This window comes from Hyla sarda, chromosome 7, assembly GCF_029499605.1.
Source record: "Hyla sarda isolate aHylSar1 chromosome 7, aHylSar1.hap1, whole genome shotgun sequence".
Classification (NCBI taxonomy): Eukaryota; Metazoa; Chordata; class Amphibia; order Anura; family Hylidae; genus Hyla; species Hyla sarda.
The window spans coordinates 232584944-232598946 of record NC_079195.1 but is presented as its reverse complement, the minus strand read 5'-3'; the positions used below and the strand labels follow the sequence as shown (position 1 = coordinate 232598946).

The window sequence follows — 14003 nt, the reverse complement described above, 5'->3', positions numbered from 1 at the left end:
TGACATCACTAGAAAGTACAATTAGTGGCGCAAAAAATAACAAGTCCTCATATGGGTCTGTAGGTGGAAAAACTTAAAGGGGTACTCCATTGGAAAACATTTTCTTTTAAATCAACTGGTGCCAGAAAGTTAACAGATTTGTAAATTACTTCTATTAAAAAATGTTAATCCTTCCAGTACTTATCAGCTGTTGTATAATACACAGGAAGTTCTTTTCTTTTTTGAATTTCCTTTCTGTCTGACCACAGTGCTCTCTGCTGACACCTCTGTCCATGTCAGGAATTGTCCAGAGCAGGAGAAAATCCCCATAGCAAACCTCTCCTGCTCTGGACAATTCCTGACATGGACAGAGGTGTCAGCAGACAGCTCTGTGGTCAGACAGAAAGGAAATTCAAAAAGAAAAGTGTATCATACAGCAGCTGATGAGTACTGGAAGGATTGGGATTTTTTTAATAGAAGTAATTTACAAATCTGTTTAACTTTCTGGCACCAGTTGATTTAAAAAAAAAATGTTTTCCAATGAAGTAACCCTTTAACCCCTTAAGGACTCAGCCCATTTTGACCTTAAGGACTCAGACAATTTAATTTTTACGTTTTCATTTTTTCCTCCTCGACTTCTAAAAATCATAACTCTTTTATATTTTCCTCCACAGACTAGTATGAGGGCTTGTTTTTTGCGCGACCAGTTGTCCTTTGTAATGACATCACTCATTATATCATAAAATGTATGGCGCAACCAAAAAACACTATTTTTGTGGGGAAATTAAAACGAAAAACGCAATTTTGCTAATTGTGGAAGGTTTTGTTTTCACGCCGTACAATTTCTGGTAAAAATTACGTGTGTTCTTTATTCTGAGGGTCAATACGATTAAAATGATACCCATTATTATATACTTTTATATTATTGTTGCGCTTAAAAAAAATCACAAACTTTTTAACCAAATTAGTACGTTTATAATCCCTTTATTTTGATGACCTCTAACTTTTTTATTTTTCCGTATAAGCGGTGGTATGGGGGCTCATTTTTTGCGCCATGATCTGTACTTTTTTTTGATACCACATTTGCATATAAAAAACTTTTAATAAATTTTTTATAATTTTTTTTTTAATAAAATGTATTAAAAAAGTAGGAATTTTGGACTTTTTTTTTTTCGTTCACGCCGTTCACCGTACGGGATCATTAACATTTTATTTTAATAGTTCGGACATTTACGCACGCGGCGATACCAAATATGTCTATAAAAAATGTTTTTTACGCTTTTTGGGGGTAAAATAGGAAAAAACGGACGTTTTACTTTTTTATTGGGGAGGGGATTTTTCACTTTTTTTTTACTTTTACTTTTAAATTTTTTTACATTTTTTTTTACACTTGAATAGTCCCCATAGGGGACTATTCATAGCAATACCATGATTGCTAATACTGATCTGTTCTATGTATAGGACATAGAACAGATCAGTATTATCGGTCATCTCCTGCTCTGGTCTGCTCGATCACAGACCAGAGCAGGAGATGCCGGGAGCCGGACGGAGGAAGGAGAGGGGACCTCCGTGCGGCGTTATGAATGATCGGATCCCCGCAGAAGCGCTGCGGGCGATCCGATCGTTCATTTAAATCGCGAACTGCCGCAGATGCCGGGATCTGTATTGATCCTGGCACCTGAGGGGTTAATGGCGGACGCCCGCGAGATCGCGGGCGTCGGCCATTGCCGGCGGGTCCCTGGCTGCGATCAGCAGCCGGGATCAGCCGCGCATGACACGGGCATCGCTCCGATGCCCGCGGTTATGCTTAGGACGTAAATGTACGTCCTGGTGCGTTAAGTACCACCTCACCAGGACGTACATTTACGTCCTGCGTCCTTAAGGGGTTAAGTTTTTCCACAGCCTTGATTTCACACTGTGAAATTCCCGCGGAATTCCGTGAGTAGAATTCCATGCAGTGAACAGTACCATCAATGTGAATGGGTCTTCTGCGAGACCTGTTCAAACTGTGTAATTTCAGCGATGGAAAATTCCGCCGCTGAAATTGTTCTGCACAAACGAAGAACATTCATTCGTTCTTTGCGGGGAATTCTGTGAGTACTGCATAGCCATCAATGGTGAGGACGCAGTGCCCCGCAGTCCTACCGCCATGAGCGGACATTCCACAGTGTGATCATACCCTTAAAGGAAAGGAGGAAAAAAAGGAAAGTAAAAAAAAAAAAAACACCACCCCTAGACATCTTATCCCCTATCCAAAGGAAGGGGGAATAGGATGTCTGATCGCGGTCCGGCCACTGGTACCCCGTGATCTCCAGGTCGGGAACTGCAGCGTTTATGTACACGGAAGCTTGGAGAATGAGATCTGCTGCAGAACTTCAGAGGCCGGGGCTAGGTAAGCACCAATTTTCCAAGTGCCTAGGCAGCGTATTAACCCCTTGAGGACCCAGGGCGTACCTGTACGCCCGTGGGAATTCCGGTCCCGCCTCGGACCGGGATACCTGCTGAAATCATTCAGATTGGCGATTTGCAGTGATTCTGGGTCAATCAGGTCCCCGGTGACCCGGAAAAAAGGGTCATAGTGCCGTCCGAGACGGCACCTATCACCCTTTAGCAGCAGGAGTGAGGTGGCTCTGGTGCCACCTCACGATCGTCCTGATTCATCAGCCAGTAATGTTGTGGTCTACTCCAGCATGTTATTGTAAAAAATTCAATTTTTTACAATAACATGCTGGTGTTGCCCCATACTTTTCATTTTCACAAGAGGTAAAAGGAAAAAAAGACCCCCAAAATTTGGAATTACGATTTCTCCTGAGTACGGAAATACCCCATATGTGGGCGTAAAATGCTCTACGGGCGCACAACAAGGCTCAGGAGTGAGAGCACCATGTACATTTGAGGTGATTTGCACAGGGGTGGCTGATCGCTAATGTGACCCCATTTTGGAAACTACACCCCTCACGGAATGTAACAAGGGGTAAAGTGAGCCTAAACACCCCACAGGTGTTTCAAGAATTATTGTTAAATTTGGACGTGAAAATGAAAGATTTAAATTTTTTCACTAAAATGCTGGTTTTATCCCAAATTTTTCATTTTCACAAGGGGTAATTGGAAAAAAAAAACACCATTTGTTCTGAGTATATAAATACCCCATGTGTGGACGTAACGTGCTCTGCTGGCGCACTACAGGGCTCAGAAGAGAAGGAGCGCCATTGGGTTTTTGGAGAAAGAATTTGGCTGGAATTTGTGTTTACAAAGCCCCCATGGTGCCAGAACAGTGGACCCCCCCCCCACATGTGACCCCATTTTGGAAACCACACCCCTCAAGGAATGTAATAAGGGGTGCAGTGAGCATTTATGCCCCATTGGTGTCTGACAGATTTTTTGACCAGTGGTCCATGAAAATGAAAAATTTTATTTTTAGTTTGCACAGCCCACTGTTCCAAAAGTCTGTAAAACGCCAGTGGGGTGTAAATGCTCACTGCACCCCTTATTACACGCCTTGTAAAAATTGTAAATTTGGGGGGGAAATGGCATTTTAGTGAAAAAAAAAATGTAATTTACACATCCGACTTTACCGAAAAGTTGTGGGGTGTCAAGGCTCACTGTACCCATTCTTACATGCCATGAGGGGTGTAGTTTCCAAAATAGTATGCCATGTGTTTTATTTAAATTTTTTTTGCTGGCATCATAGGGACTTTCTATACCCAAATACCATTTCAGCAAAATTCACTCTCCAAAATCCCATTGTTGCTCCTTCGCTGCTGAGCACTCTAGTGCACCCACAGAACACTTTACGTTCACATATGAGGTATTTCCTTACTCGAGAGAAATTAGGTTACACATTTTGGGGGGCTTTTTCTCCTTTTACCCCTTGTGGAATGGGATATGGACATTAAATGGGGGGTGCGGACATGAAATGGGAAGGGAGACATAAAATGGTGTGGACATGAAATGAGCGGACGTTAAATCGGGAATAGACGTGAAATGGGGGGTGTGGACATGAAATTGGGGGATATGAAATGAGGGATAGACATGAAATGGGGGGGTAGACATTGGGGGGGGTTCACCATATGTTTATTATATTTCAATTGAATATTGAAATTGCAATATTTACCTCTATAATAACAATATGAAATGTTCCCCAAATCATGCAGCCCTAATGGGAGCCTGAGCCCATGTTCACACAGCAGATATTCGAGCTGAATTTCTGTATGCAAATATTGCTTTTAATGAAATTCTGCTGCAGCGTGCACACGGTGGAAATTCCGTGGCAGATGTTTCAGCGGGCTTTCAGCAGTAGACCCCATTGAAGTTAAAGGAGTAGTCCAGTGGTGACTCAGTGGTGAGCAACTTATCCCCTATCCTAAGGATAGGGGATAAGTTGCAGATCGCGGGGGGTCCGACCGCTGGGGCCCCCTGCGATCTCCTGTACGGAGCCCCGACAGCCCGCGGGAAGGGGGCGTGTCGACCTCCGCACAAGGCGGAGGCCGACACGCCCCCTCAATACAACTCTATGGCAGAGCCGAAGCGCTGCCTTCGGCAATCTCCGGCTCTGCCATTGAGATGTATTGAGGGGCGTGTCGGCCACCGCTTCGTGCGGGGGTCGACACCCGCTATCTGGGCGGAGAGCCGGGGCCCGGTACAGAGAGATCGCAGGGGGCCCCAGCGGTCGGACCCCCCGCGATCTCAAACTTATCCCCTATCCTTAGGATAGGGGATAAGTTTTTCACCACTGGACTACCCCTTTAACGTAATCTGCTGCATATTTTCGCTAAACATCACATCTGCATCTGGGCTCCATTTAGATAGCAGGATATGAGCAAACAAGAAGATAACGCAAGCAGTCATTTTTCTTCAGCTCAGATCTTGCTAATAAATGGCCACCTAACGGATAAACAATGGGGGCCGATTTATCAACACCAGTGCAAAGGAAAAGTGGAGCAATTGCCCATAGCATCCAATCACATTGCTTCCTTTATTTTTCAGAGGCAATCTGGTTGCTATGGGCAACTGCTCCACTTTTCCTCTGCACAGGTTTTGATAAATCTCCTCCTAATACTTCAATGGGATCCTATGTGCAACCGAACATCTGGCCTAGTTTTTCTGTAGTGAATTGACTCTGTAAAAGGGTTAGAGGGGTACTCTGCCGGAAAACATATTATCCTCTATCCAAAGGATAGGGGATAGGATGTCTGATAACATAGGTCTTGGCGCTGAGGACCCCCGCAATCTATGAGCTGGCAGTGGCAACGGCGTCCAGAACACGGAAGCGTGGAGCTTCCACGTACGTGACGTCACACCACACCTCCTCCATTCATGTCTATGGGAGGGCATGTAGGCTGTAGTCGCCAGTCATCCGGCACTTCGCTCCGTGCACCAGATGACTGGGGGAGGAGATCGACGGGGGGTCCCCAGTGGCGGAACCCCCACGATTAGACATCTTATCCCCTATCCTTTGGATAGAGGATAAGATGTGTTCTGGCGGAGTACCCCTTTAATGCAGAAGTCAACTTAGCCTAAAGCAGTGTTCCCACCTCAGATTTTTCATGTAGAAAAAAAATTACATTATTATGTGAATTAGCAAGCGAATCCGTAACAAAAATCAGACATACCCAGATGGACATGCGTGTTTTCCACGCAAAAATCTATTTCAGAAAGACACACATCACCTTTTTACATAGCATAGCCTCCAAATTGGCGCAGAAAAACTTGATGACGCGCGTTTCGGTTAAAGTCTGTTGTTCAGATATCACCTATATTTCTGCTTAAGAATTAACCGCCATTTTGAGTGGTTTGGTTCTAGGTTCAGTCACAATTCGTCCAATATTTTTGTTATTTACAACATACAGAAACATTTTTTTTTTTTTTCATGATTTCTAGTGAATAATAAGATGGTGAGACCTTCCGCCTTATGACTGAGCGCCGCTTCAAAGACCAAGATGTCCGCGCTCTGAGGCGATGCGTCCCGCAAATGCCGCTCAATCTTTCTCTGCCCAGCAACAGGACGCGCTCAGCCAATCAGAACGGCGGACGTGACCGTCCGCCGTTCTGATTGGCTGAGCGGGTCCTGTTGCTGGGCAGAGAAATCCATTAGACGCCGGTCCTGGTGGGCGGAGCTTTATTGAGGCAAGCGCTGTGAAAAGAGCGGGAACTGAAAGGACGGTGCATGAAGAGGGAGTGGCGAGGTGTGTCTGTGGGCGATAATGTCATTATTACTGCTTGATGGCGATTATATGGTGTATATTCCCGTTTACTCTGTGACTTTCTGTCTCCAGCTGTAGTGTCTTTCATAAGGGCCGTGACTGTACAGTATGGAGGCTGAATTCTCATCAGTCCCGGTTTGAGGTAGTTTTTTTTTTTTTACCAAATCCACTGACATTTCTACTTTTCACATTATAATAAACCTATGATAAATTATTATATATTGTAGCCAAAAATATGTTTTATGTATTTACAGCGTAAATATGACTGCAGCCATGTTTATGCCATGTATTTTGGGGTATACTGACAACATAGTTTGGAATACCAGAAAATAGTTATACAGTGAGGTACCCCTGGTGCACAAATTGGGGGAATTTATTGTGTATTATTATTTTTTTTTTTTTTGTGTACATTTGTCGCAATTGTTTGGGCATACGGAGATTGCTCTCAGAAAGGGGTACTTCAGCATTCAGTGTTCGTGTATGTAGTAGTGTATCGTGCTCCCATAGAGATGTCGACCCCCGCTCCTTGCACGGTGCCATCGGTCGGATCCCTGGTGATCAGACATTTGTCATCCTGTGGATAGGGGACAAGTGTTAAAATATTGGAGTATCCCTTTAACCCCTTAAAGGAGTAGTCCAGTCCTGAAAAACGTATCCCCTATTCTTTTTGAATTTCTTTTTTGTCTTGTCCACAGTGCTCTCTGCTGACACCTGATGCCTGTATCAGAAACTGTCCAGAGCAGGAGAAAATCCCCATGGCAAACCTATGCTGCTCTGGACAGTTCCTGACACGGACAGAGGTGTCAGCAGAGAGCACTGTGGACAAGACAAAAAAGAAATTCAATAAGAAAATAATTTCCTCTGTAGCATACAGCTGCTAATAAATAATGGAAGGATTAAGATTTTAAATAGAAGTAATTTATAAATCTGTTTAACTTTCTGGCACCAGTTCATTTAAAAAAAAGATTTCTACCGGAGTACCCCTTGAACCCTTAAGGACCAGGGTTTTTTCAGTTTTTGCATTTTAGTTTTTTGCTCCTTGCCTTTAAAAAATCATAACTCTTTCAATTTTGCACCTAAAAATCCATATGATGGCTTATTTTTTCCGCCACCAATTCTACAAAAATCTACGGTGAAACGGAAAAAAAATCATTGTGCGACAAAATTGAAAAAAACCCCCCCCGTTTTGTAACTTTTGGGGGCTTCCGTTTCTACGTAGTACATTTTTCAGTAAATGACACCTTATCATTATTCTGTAGGTCCATACGATTAAAATGATCCCCTACTTATATAGGTTTGATTTTGTCGGACTTCTGGAAAAAATCATAACTACATGCAGGAAAATTTATACGTTTAAAATTGTCATCTTCTGACCCCTATCACTTTTTTATTTTTCCGTGTATGGGGCGGTATGAGGGCTAATTTTTTGCGCCGTGATCTGAAGTTTTTAACGGTACCATTTTTGCATTGATAAGACTTATTGATCGTTTTTAAATGATATAAAAAGTGACCAAAAATGCACTATTTTGGACTTTGGAATTTTTGAGCGCGCACGCCATTGACCGAGCGGTTTAATTAATGATATATTTTTATAATTCGGACATTTCCGCACGCGGTGATACCATATATGTATATTTTTATTTACACTGTGTTTTTTTTTTTTATTGGAAAAGGGGGGTGATTCAAACTTTTAATAGGGGAGGAGTTAAATGATCTTTATTCACTTTTTTTTTTTGCAGTGTTATAGGTCCCTATCCCGAACAGCCCACTGAGCTAGCCGGCAACTTTCGCTTTCGGTTTTAGCCGTGCGGCTCAGCTCTGAGCGCGCGGCTAAAGGGTTAATAGCGCGCGGTGGCGTGATCGGCACTGCGCGCTATTAGAGGCGGGTCCCGGCTTCACTATGACGCCGGGCCCGCCGTGATATGATGCGGGGTTACTGTGTAACCCTGCGTTATATCAGGAGAGCAGGACCAAGGACGTACCGGTACGTCCTTGGTCCTTAAGGGGTTAAGGACATGTGTCGTAAATGTACGGCGCTGCATAGCACCTCTTATTGCACAGTGCCGTACATTTACGGCGTGGCTGTCATATGAGCGCAGGAGATGCGCTCGCTTCATTCCCGGCGAGTTCCGGCGGCTGTCAGCAGCGATCGCACTGATGTCTGCCCTTAACCCCTCAGGTGCCGTGATCAATACAGATCACAACATCTGCAGCAGTGCAACACTTATAATGCTGATCTGATTGTCAGCGGCACTGCCGCGGGGATCAGATCAGCCAAGATGGCGGACGGAGGTCCCCTCACCTGCCTCCGTCCGTCTCCCGGGGTGTTCTGCACTGATCTGCCTTCCAGCAGACCAGAGCAGAAGATCGCCGATAATACTGATATTTGTTATGCCCTATGCATAGCACTGAACAGTATTAGCAATCTAATGGGGACTAAAAAAGTGTCAATTAAATGTAAAAAAAAGTTTTTTAAAAAATTTGAAAAATCCCCTCCCCCAATAAAGTTTTTAATCACCCTTTTCCCCCATATGAATACATAAAAGCGTAAAAAAAGATAAATGAACATTTGGTATCGTTGTGTGCGCAAATGTCCGAACTATTAAAAATATAATGTTGATGATCTCCTACGGCGAACGGTGTAAACGTAAAATTTTTTATTTTTTTTTTAAAGTAAAAAATTTCAGCTTTTTTGTCACATCAAACTGCTAAAAATGTAGTAAAAAGCGATCAAAAAGTCACATATGCAAATATGGTACCAAAACAAACTACAGATGATGGCGCAAAAAATGAGCCCTCACAAATCCCTGAATACGGTAAAATAAGAAAGTTAGAGGTGGTCAAAATAGGGCAATTTTAAACATACTGATTTTATAAAAAAAAAAAAAAAAGTTAGATTTTTTAAAAGCAGTACAATAATAGAAAAGTATGTAACCATGGGTATCATTTTAATCGTATTGATCCAGAGAATAAAGAAAACATGTATTTTTTTTTTTTACCGTAAAGTGTACAGCGTGAAAAAGAAGCCCCCCACAAATTTGCTAAATTATGATTTTCGTTTAAATTTCCTTACACACAATTTTTTTGGTTTTACCATACATTTAAGGGTAAAATTTGTGATGTTATTACAAAGTACACGGTCACACAAAAAACAAGCCCTCATATGGGTCTGGGAATGGAAATATAAAAGAGTTATGAATTTTAGAAGGCGAGGAGGAAAAAGCAAAAACGCAAAAATAAAATTGGCTGTGTCCTTAAGGTGAAAATGGGCTGAGTCCTTAAGGGGTTAAAGACCAGGCTAATTAGAGATTTTTAAATTGAAGTAATTTACAAATCTGTTTAACGTTCTGGCACCAGTTGATTTAAAAATAAAAAAATGTTTTCCACCGGAGTGAGTACCCCTTTGAGTATCAGAACACAAGGGTGTACCTGGACACCCCATGTCCTGAATTGGTTAAGGACACAATTTTCATTTTTGTGTTTTCATTTTTTACTCTTTGCCTTTTAAGAGGCATTATACTCTTTTTTTTATTTTTTCTATTTACTGAAAAAGTATTGTGTGTGTGTTGGGGGTATTGATAAGAAAACTGCAGTATTGCAACTTTTGCATTTGATTTTAAAGGAAATCTGTCACCAGCATCACCTGCACTAATCTGGTAGTGCAGTTGGCACTGATGACAACGGTACTTACCTTGTCCTGATCTGTGCAGTCGTTCTTCGGTTATCTTCTCCGGTATCTTCAGCTCCGAAACCGGCTTGGAGCATGGGCGGAGCTTAGTGACGTCACGGCTGCTGTTCTCTAGCAGCGGGACCCAGCAGAGAACTGCAGCGGTGACATTACTAAGCTCCGCCCGTGCTCCAAGCCGGGCCTGGAGCTGTAGATACCGGAGAAGATTACCGAAGAACGACTACAGAGACCGGTAACTACCGTTGTCATCAGTATCACTTGCAGTACTTGTCGGTACTGACAGGTTAGTGCAGGTGACACTGGTGATAGATTTCCTTTAAATGAGAACTCCAGAATATAAAAATTGCTCCCCATACTGCCGGCAGTAAAAAAGCAAAGATGTACATACCTTCCTTCGCTCCCCCGGGGCCTCCGGTAACCGTCTCCGGTCTCCGCCACAATCCTCTTCCTGGTTGCTGGTGGTCGGCGATAGGGATCGACTGATTATCCGTTTGGCCGATATTATAGGCCGATATTCACGATTTTGGACGTTTATCGGTATCAGCAAGTACCTTGCCGATAATACCCCGCCCCCAACAACAACGCCACCACCGTACCGCACCGCCAGAGACCGTCACTGCTCCAGTGCCTCCCCGGTTTTATAATTACCTGTTCCCGGGGGCCACGCTACTTCTGGCTCCTGCGGCGTCTGGAATATCGGTATATGTATCGGCCCTAAAAAATCTATATCCGTCGATCCCTAGTCGGCGAGTCATACTGCGCTCAGTCAATCACTGGCCGCAGTGAAGTCCTGACTCGGCCGGCGATAGGCTGAGCGTCAGGGAGAGAACGCTTCAAGACACAAAATTCTTCACTACACCGGCATCTGTTGCCGGGGCCAAAAACGTCACACTGCCGCTCAGCCTATCGCTGGCCGAGCCGGGACTTCACTGCGGCCGGTGATTGGCTGAGCGCAGTATGACTTGCTGACCACCAGCAACCAGGAAGAGGATCATGGTGGAGACCCGAGCCAGTTACCGGAGGCACTGGTGGAGCGAAGGAAGGTATGTACATTTTTATTTTTTTACTGCCGGTGTGAGGTGTTTTTTTGCGCCCCCGTAGATCCATGCGTCCGCTCCTCCCCCAGCTCTCCGAACATTTCCGAAGCTACAGCTGGGGCAAGGGGAGGGAGGAGGTTCACGTCCCCTCCCTGAGCTCGGCTGGATGCAGATCTCTACGGCACGCCCTGTCCCTGAGGACATAGATCTCCACAGCAGGTCCCCTCCCTCATCTCCCAGAGCTTAGGACGTAGAGCAGTGCTTCCAATGAGCTCTGTGTAAAGGGGGACTTACTGTACAGGCTAAAGGGGGACATACTGTACAGGTTAAAGGGGGACATTTAGCCTGTACAGTATGTCCCCCGTTAGCCCGTGCAGTATGTCCCTCCTTTATCCCGTACAGTATGTCCCCCTTTAGCCCGTGCAGTATGTCCCCCTTTACACATAGAGCTCATTGGGAGCACTGCTCTACGTCCTCAGCTCAGGGAGATGAGGGAGGGGACCTTCCGTGGAGATTTACGTCCTCAGGTCGGGGAGATGAGGGAGGGGACCTGCCGTGGAGATTTACGTCCTCAGGGAGGGGGCGTGCCGTAGAGATCTGCATCCAGCCGAGCTCAGGGAGGGGAGATGAGGGAGGGGGCGTGAACCTCCTCCCTCCCCTTGCTCTGCCTTCCCCCAGTTCTAGCTTCGGAAATGTTCGGAGAGCTGGGGGAGGAGCGGACGCATGGATCTACGGGGGCGCAAAAAACCACCTCACACCGGCAGTATGGGGGACAATTTTTATATTCTGGAGTTCTCCTTAACACAGTGCACTTTTATGGTAAACATGGCATGTTATCTTTATTCTGTAGGTCGATGTGATTAAAACGATACCCAATTTATGTATTTATTTATTTTTTATTATTGTATTACTTCTATAATAAACTTTAACTACCCTATAACTTTTTTTTATATTTGTGAATACGGGGATGTATGAGGGTTCTGCATTGTGATCTGTAGTTTTATTTATTTAATTTTATTTTTTGTCCCCACATATATGATGTGATTAAAAATTTGTATTTTTGGTGTTTGGTATGTTTTTAAACTTTTGCGTCAGTTACTGTGCGGGATTATGAACATATTTTAATGATTCTGACATTTACAAGCACGGCAATACTAAATAGGTTCATTGGGGGAGATTTATCAAAACCTGTGCAAAGGAAAAGTTACTCAGTTGCCCTTAGCAACCAATCAAATCCCTTCTTTCATTTTGCAGAGGCCTTGTTAAAAATGAAAGAACAAACTGATTGGTTGCTATGGGCAACTGGACAACTTTTCCTTTGCACAGGTTTTGATAAATCTCCCCCATTATGTTTATATTTTTGTGTATTTTGTAAAAATAGGGTGATATTTATTTTTTTAATTAAGGAAAGGCTTTAAGTCCCCATAAGGGAATTTTATATGCAATCATTAGATTGCATTCACTTTATAATGATAAACCAGGCTGTATCAGTGACCTGGCTGCAGGGGAGGGGACTCTCCTCCACCATTTAAGCTCATCGGACCCCCCATGATAACATTGTGTGGGTCCAATGAGCTCCACTGAGCTACCAGCAACTTTTAATTTCATTTTAGATGCAGTGATCGACATTGTTGACAGCATCTAAAGGGTTAATTACAGGCAGCGGCACGATCACCGCTGCCCATCATTACCAGTGAGTATCCGGCTACTGATAGTAGTGCTCACCCCCTGGTGCGTTAAGGCCCAGGTGGCAAAGGCGTATCTCTAAAGTGGACCAGAGGTTCTACCATCCATTGCACCTGCCACATCTATGAAAACATTTCAAGTCTAACCAGGTTTTTGTTTTTTATTGTTTCTTTGCTTTGATAGTAGGTGCAATCTTAAAATTTAGCTTTGACGCTCTTGTACACTGCTCAAAAAAAATAAAGGGAACACTTAAACAACACAATATATCACATGGAATCCCACTGTCCACTCAGCAAGAACACTGATTGACAATCAATTTTACATGCTGTTGTGCAAATGGAACAAACAGGTGGAAATTATAGGCAATTAGCAAGACACCCCCAATAAAGGAGTGGTTCTGCAGGTGGTGACCACAGATCACTTCTCAGTTCCTATGCTTCCTGGCTGATGTTTTTGTCACTTTTGAATGCTGGTGGTGCTTTCACTCTAGTGTTATCATGAGATGGAGTCTACAACCCACACAAGTGGCTCAGGTAGTGGCTGCAGCTGATCCAGGATGGCACACCAATGCGATTCGTGGCAAGAAGGTTTGCTGTGTCTGTCAGCATAGTGTCCAGAGCATGGAGGCACTACCAGGAGACAGGCCAGTACATCAGGAGATGTGTAGGAGGGCAACAACCCAGCAGAAGGACCGCTACCCCCGCCTTTGTGCAAGGAGGTGCAGGAGGAGTACTGCCAGAGCCCTCCAAAATGACCTCCAGCAGGTCACAAATGTGTCCACTCAAACGGTCAGAAACAGACTCCATGAGGGTGGTATAAGGGATCAACGTCCACAGGTGGGGGTTCCGTTCAGGATGTTTGGCATTTGCCAGAGAACACCAAGATTGGCAAATTCGCCACTGGCACCCTGAAAGCAGGTTCACACTGAGCACATGTGACAGACATGACAGAGTCTGGAGACGTTGTGGAGAATGTTCTGCATCCTGCAACATCCTCCATCATGACTGGTTTGGTGGTGGGTCAGTAATGGTGTGGGGTGGCATTTCTTTGTGGGCTGCACAGACCTCCATGTGCTTGCCAGAGGTAGCCTGACTGCCATTAGGTACCGAGATGAGATCCTCAGACCCCTTGTGAGACCATATACCCGTGCGGTTGGCCCTGGGTTCCTCCTAATTGTTACGCCTAGCGCTCCGGGCCCCCGCTCCTCCCCGGAGCGCTCACGGCGTCTTTCTCCCTGCAGCTCCCCGGTCAGTCCCGCTGACCGGGAGCGCTGCTCTGTCATGGCCGTTGGGGATGCGATTCGCACAGCGGGACGCGCCCGCTCGCGAATCGCATCCCAGGTCACTTACCCGTTCCCGTCCCCTGCTGTCATGTGCTGGCGCGCGCGGCTCCGCTCTCTAGGGCGCGCGC

At 44.7% G+C, this 14003-nt stretch overlaps 1 protein-coding gene and 1 long non-coding RNA gene across 8 annotated transcripts in view; one reads left to right on the top strand and one right to left on the bottom strand.

Annotated features, from left to right (window-relative positions):
* The window catches only part of IPO13 (importin 13), an 84664-nt gene extending 78628 nt beyond the window's left edge, over positions 1–6036 (bottom strand). For 2 of the 6 annotated variants that reach the window (XM_056533069.1, XM_056533070.1), the window contains exon 1: positions 5649–5874. Coding sequence is in view for 2 of the 6 variants with exons in the window: in XM_056533070.1 (XP_056389045.1) it covers positions 5649–5663 (15 nt within the window). In the remaining 4 variants the exon portion in view is untranslated. The other 4 variants (XR_008846713.1, XM_056533072.1, XM_056533067.1 and 1 more) reach the window with 4 other exon arrangements.
* Positions 6037–6079: 43 nt separating this feature from the next.
* The window catches only part of LOC130283485 (uncharacterized), a 131231-nt gene continuing 123307 nt past the window's right edge, over positions 6080–14003 (top strand). For both annotated transcript variants that reach the window (XR_008846714.1, XR_008846715.1), the window contains exons 1-2: positions 6080–6164; positions 6255–6324. This is a non-coding gene — a long non-coding RNA (uncharacterized LOC130283485). The remainder of the gene's footprint in view (positions 6165–6254; positions 6325–14003) is intronic.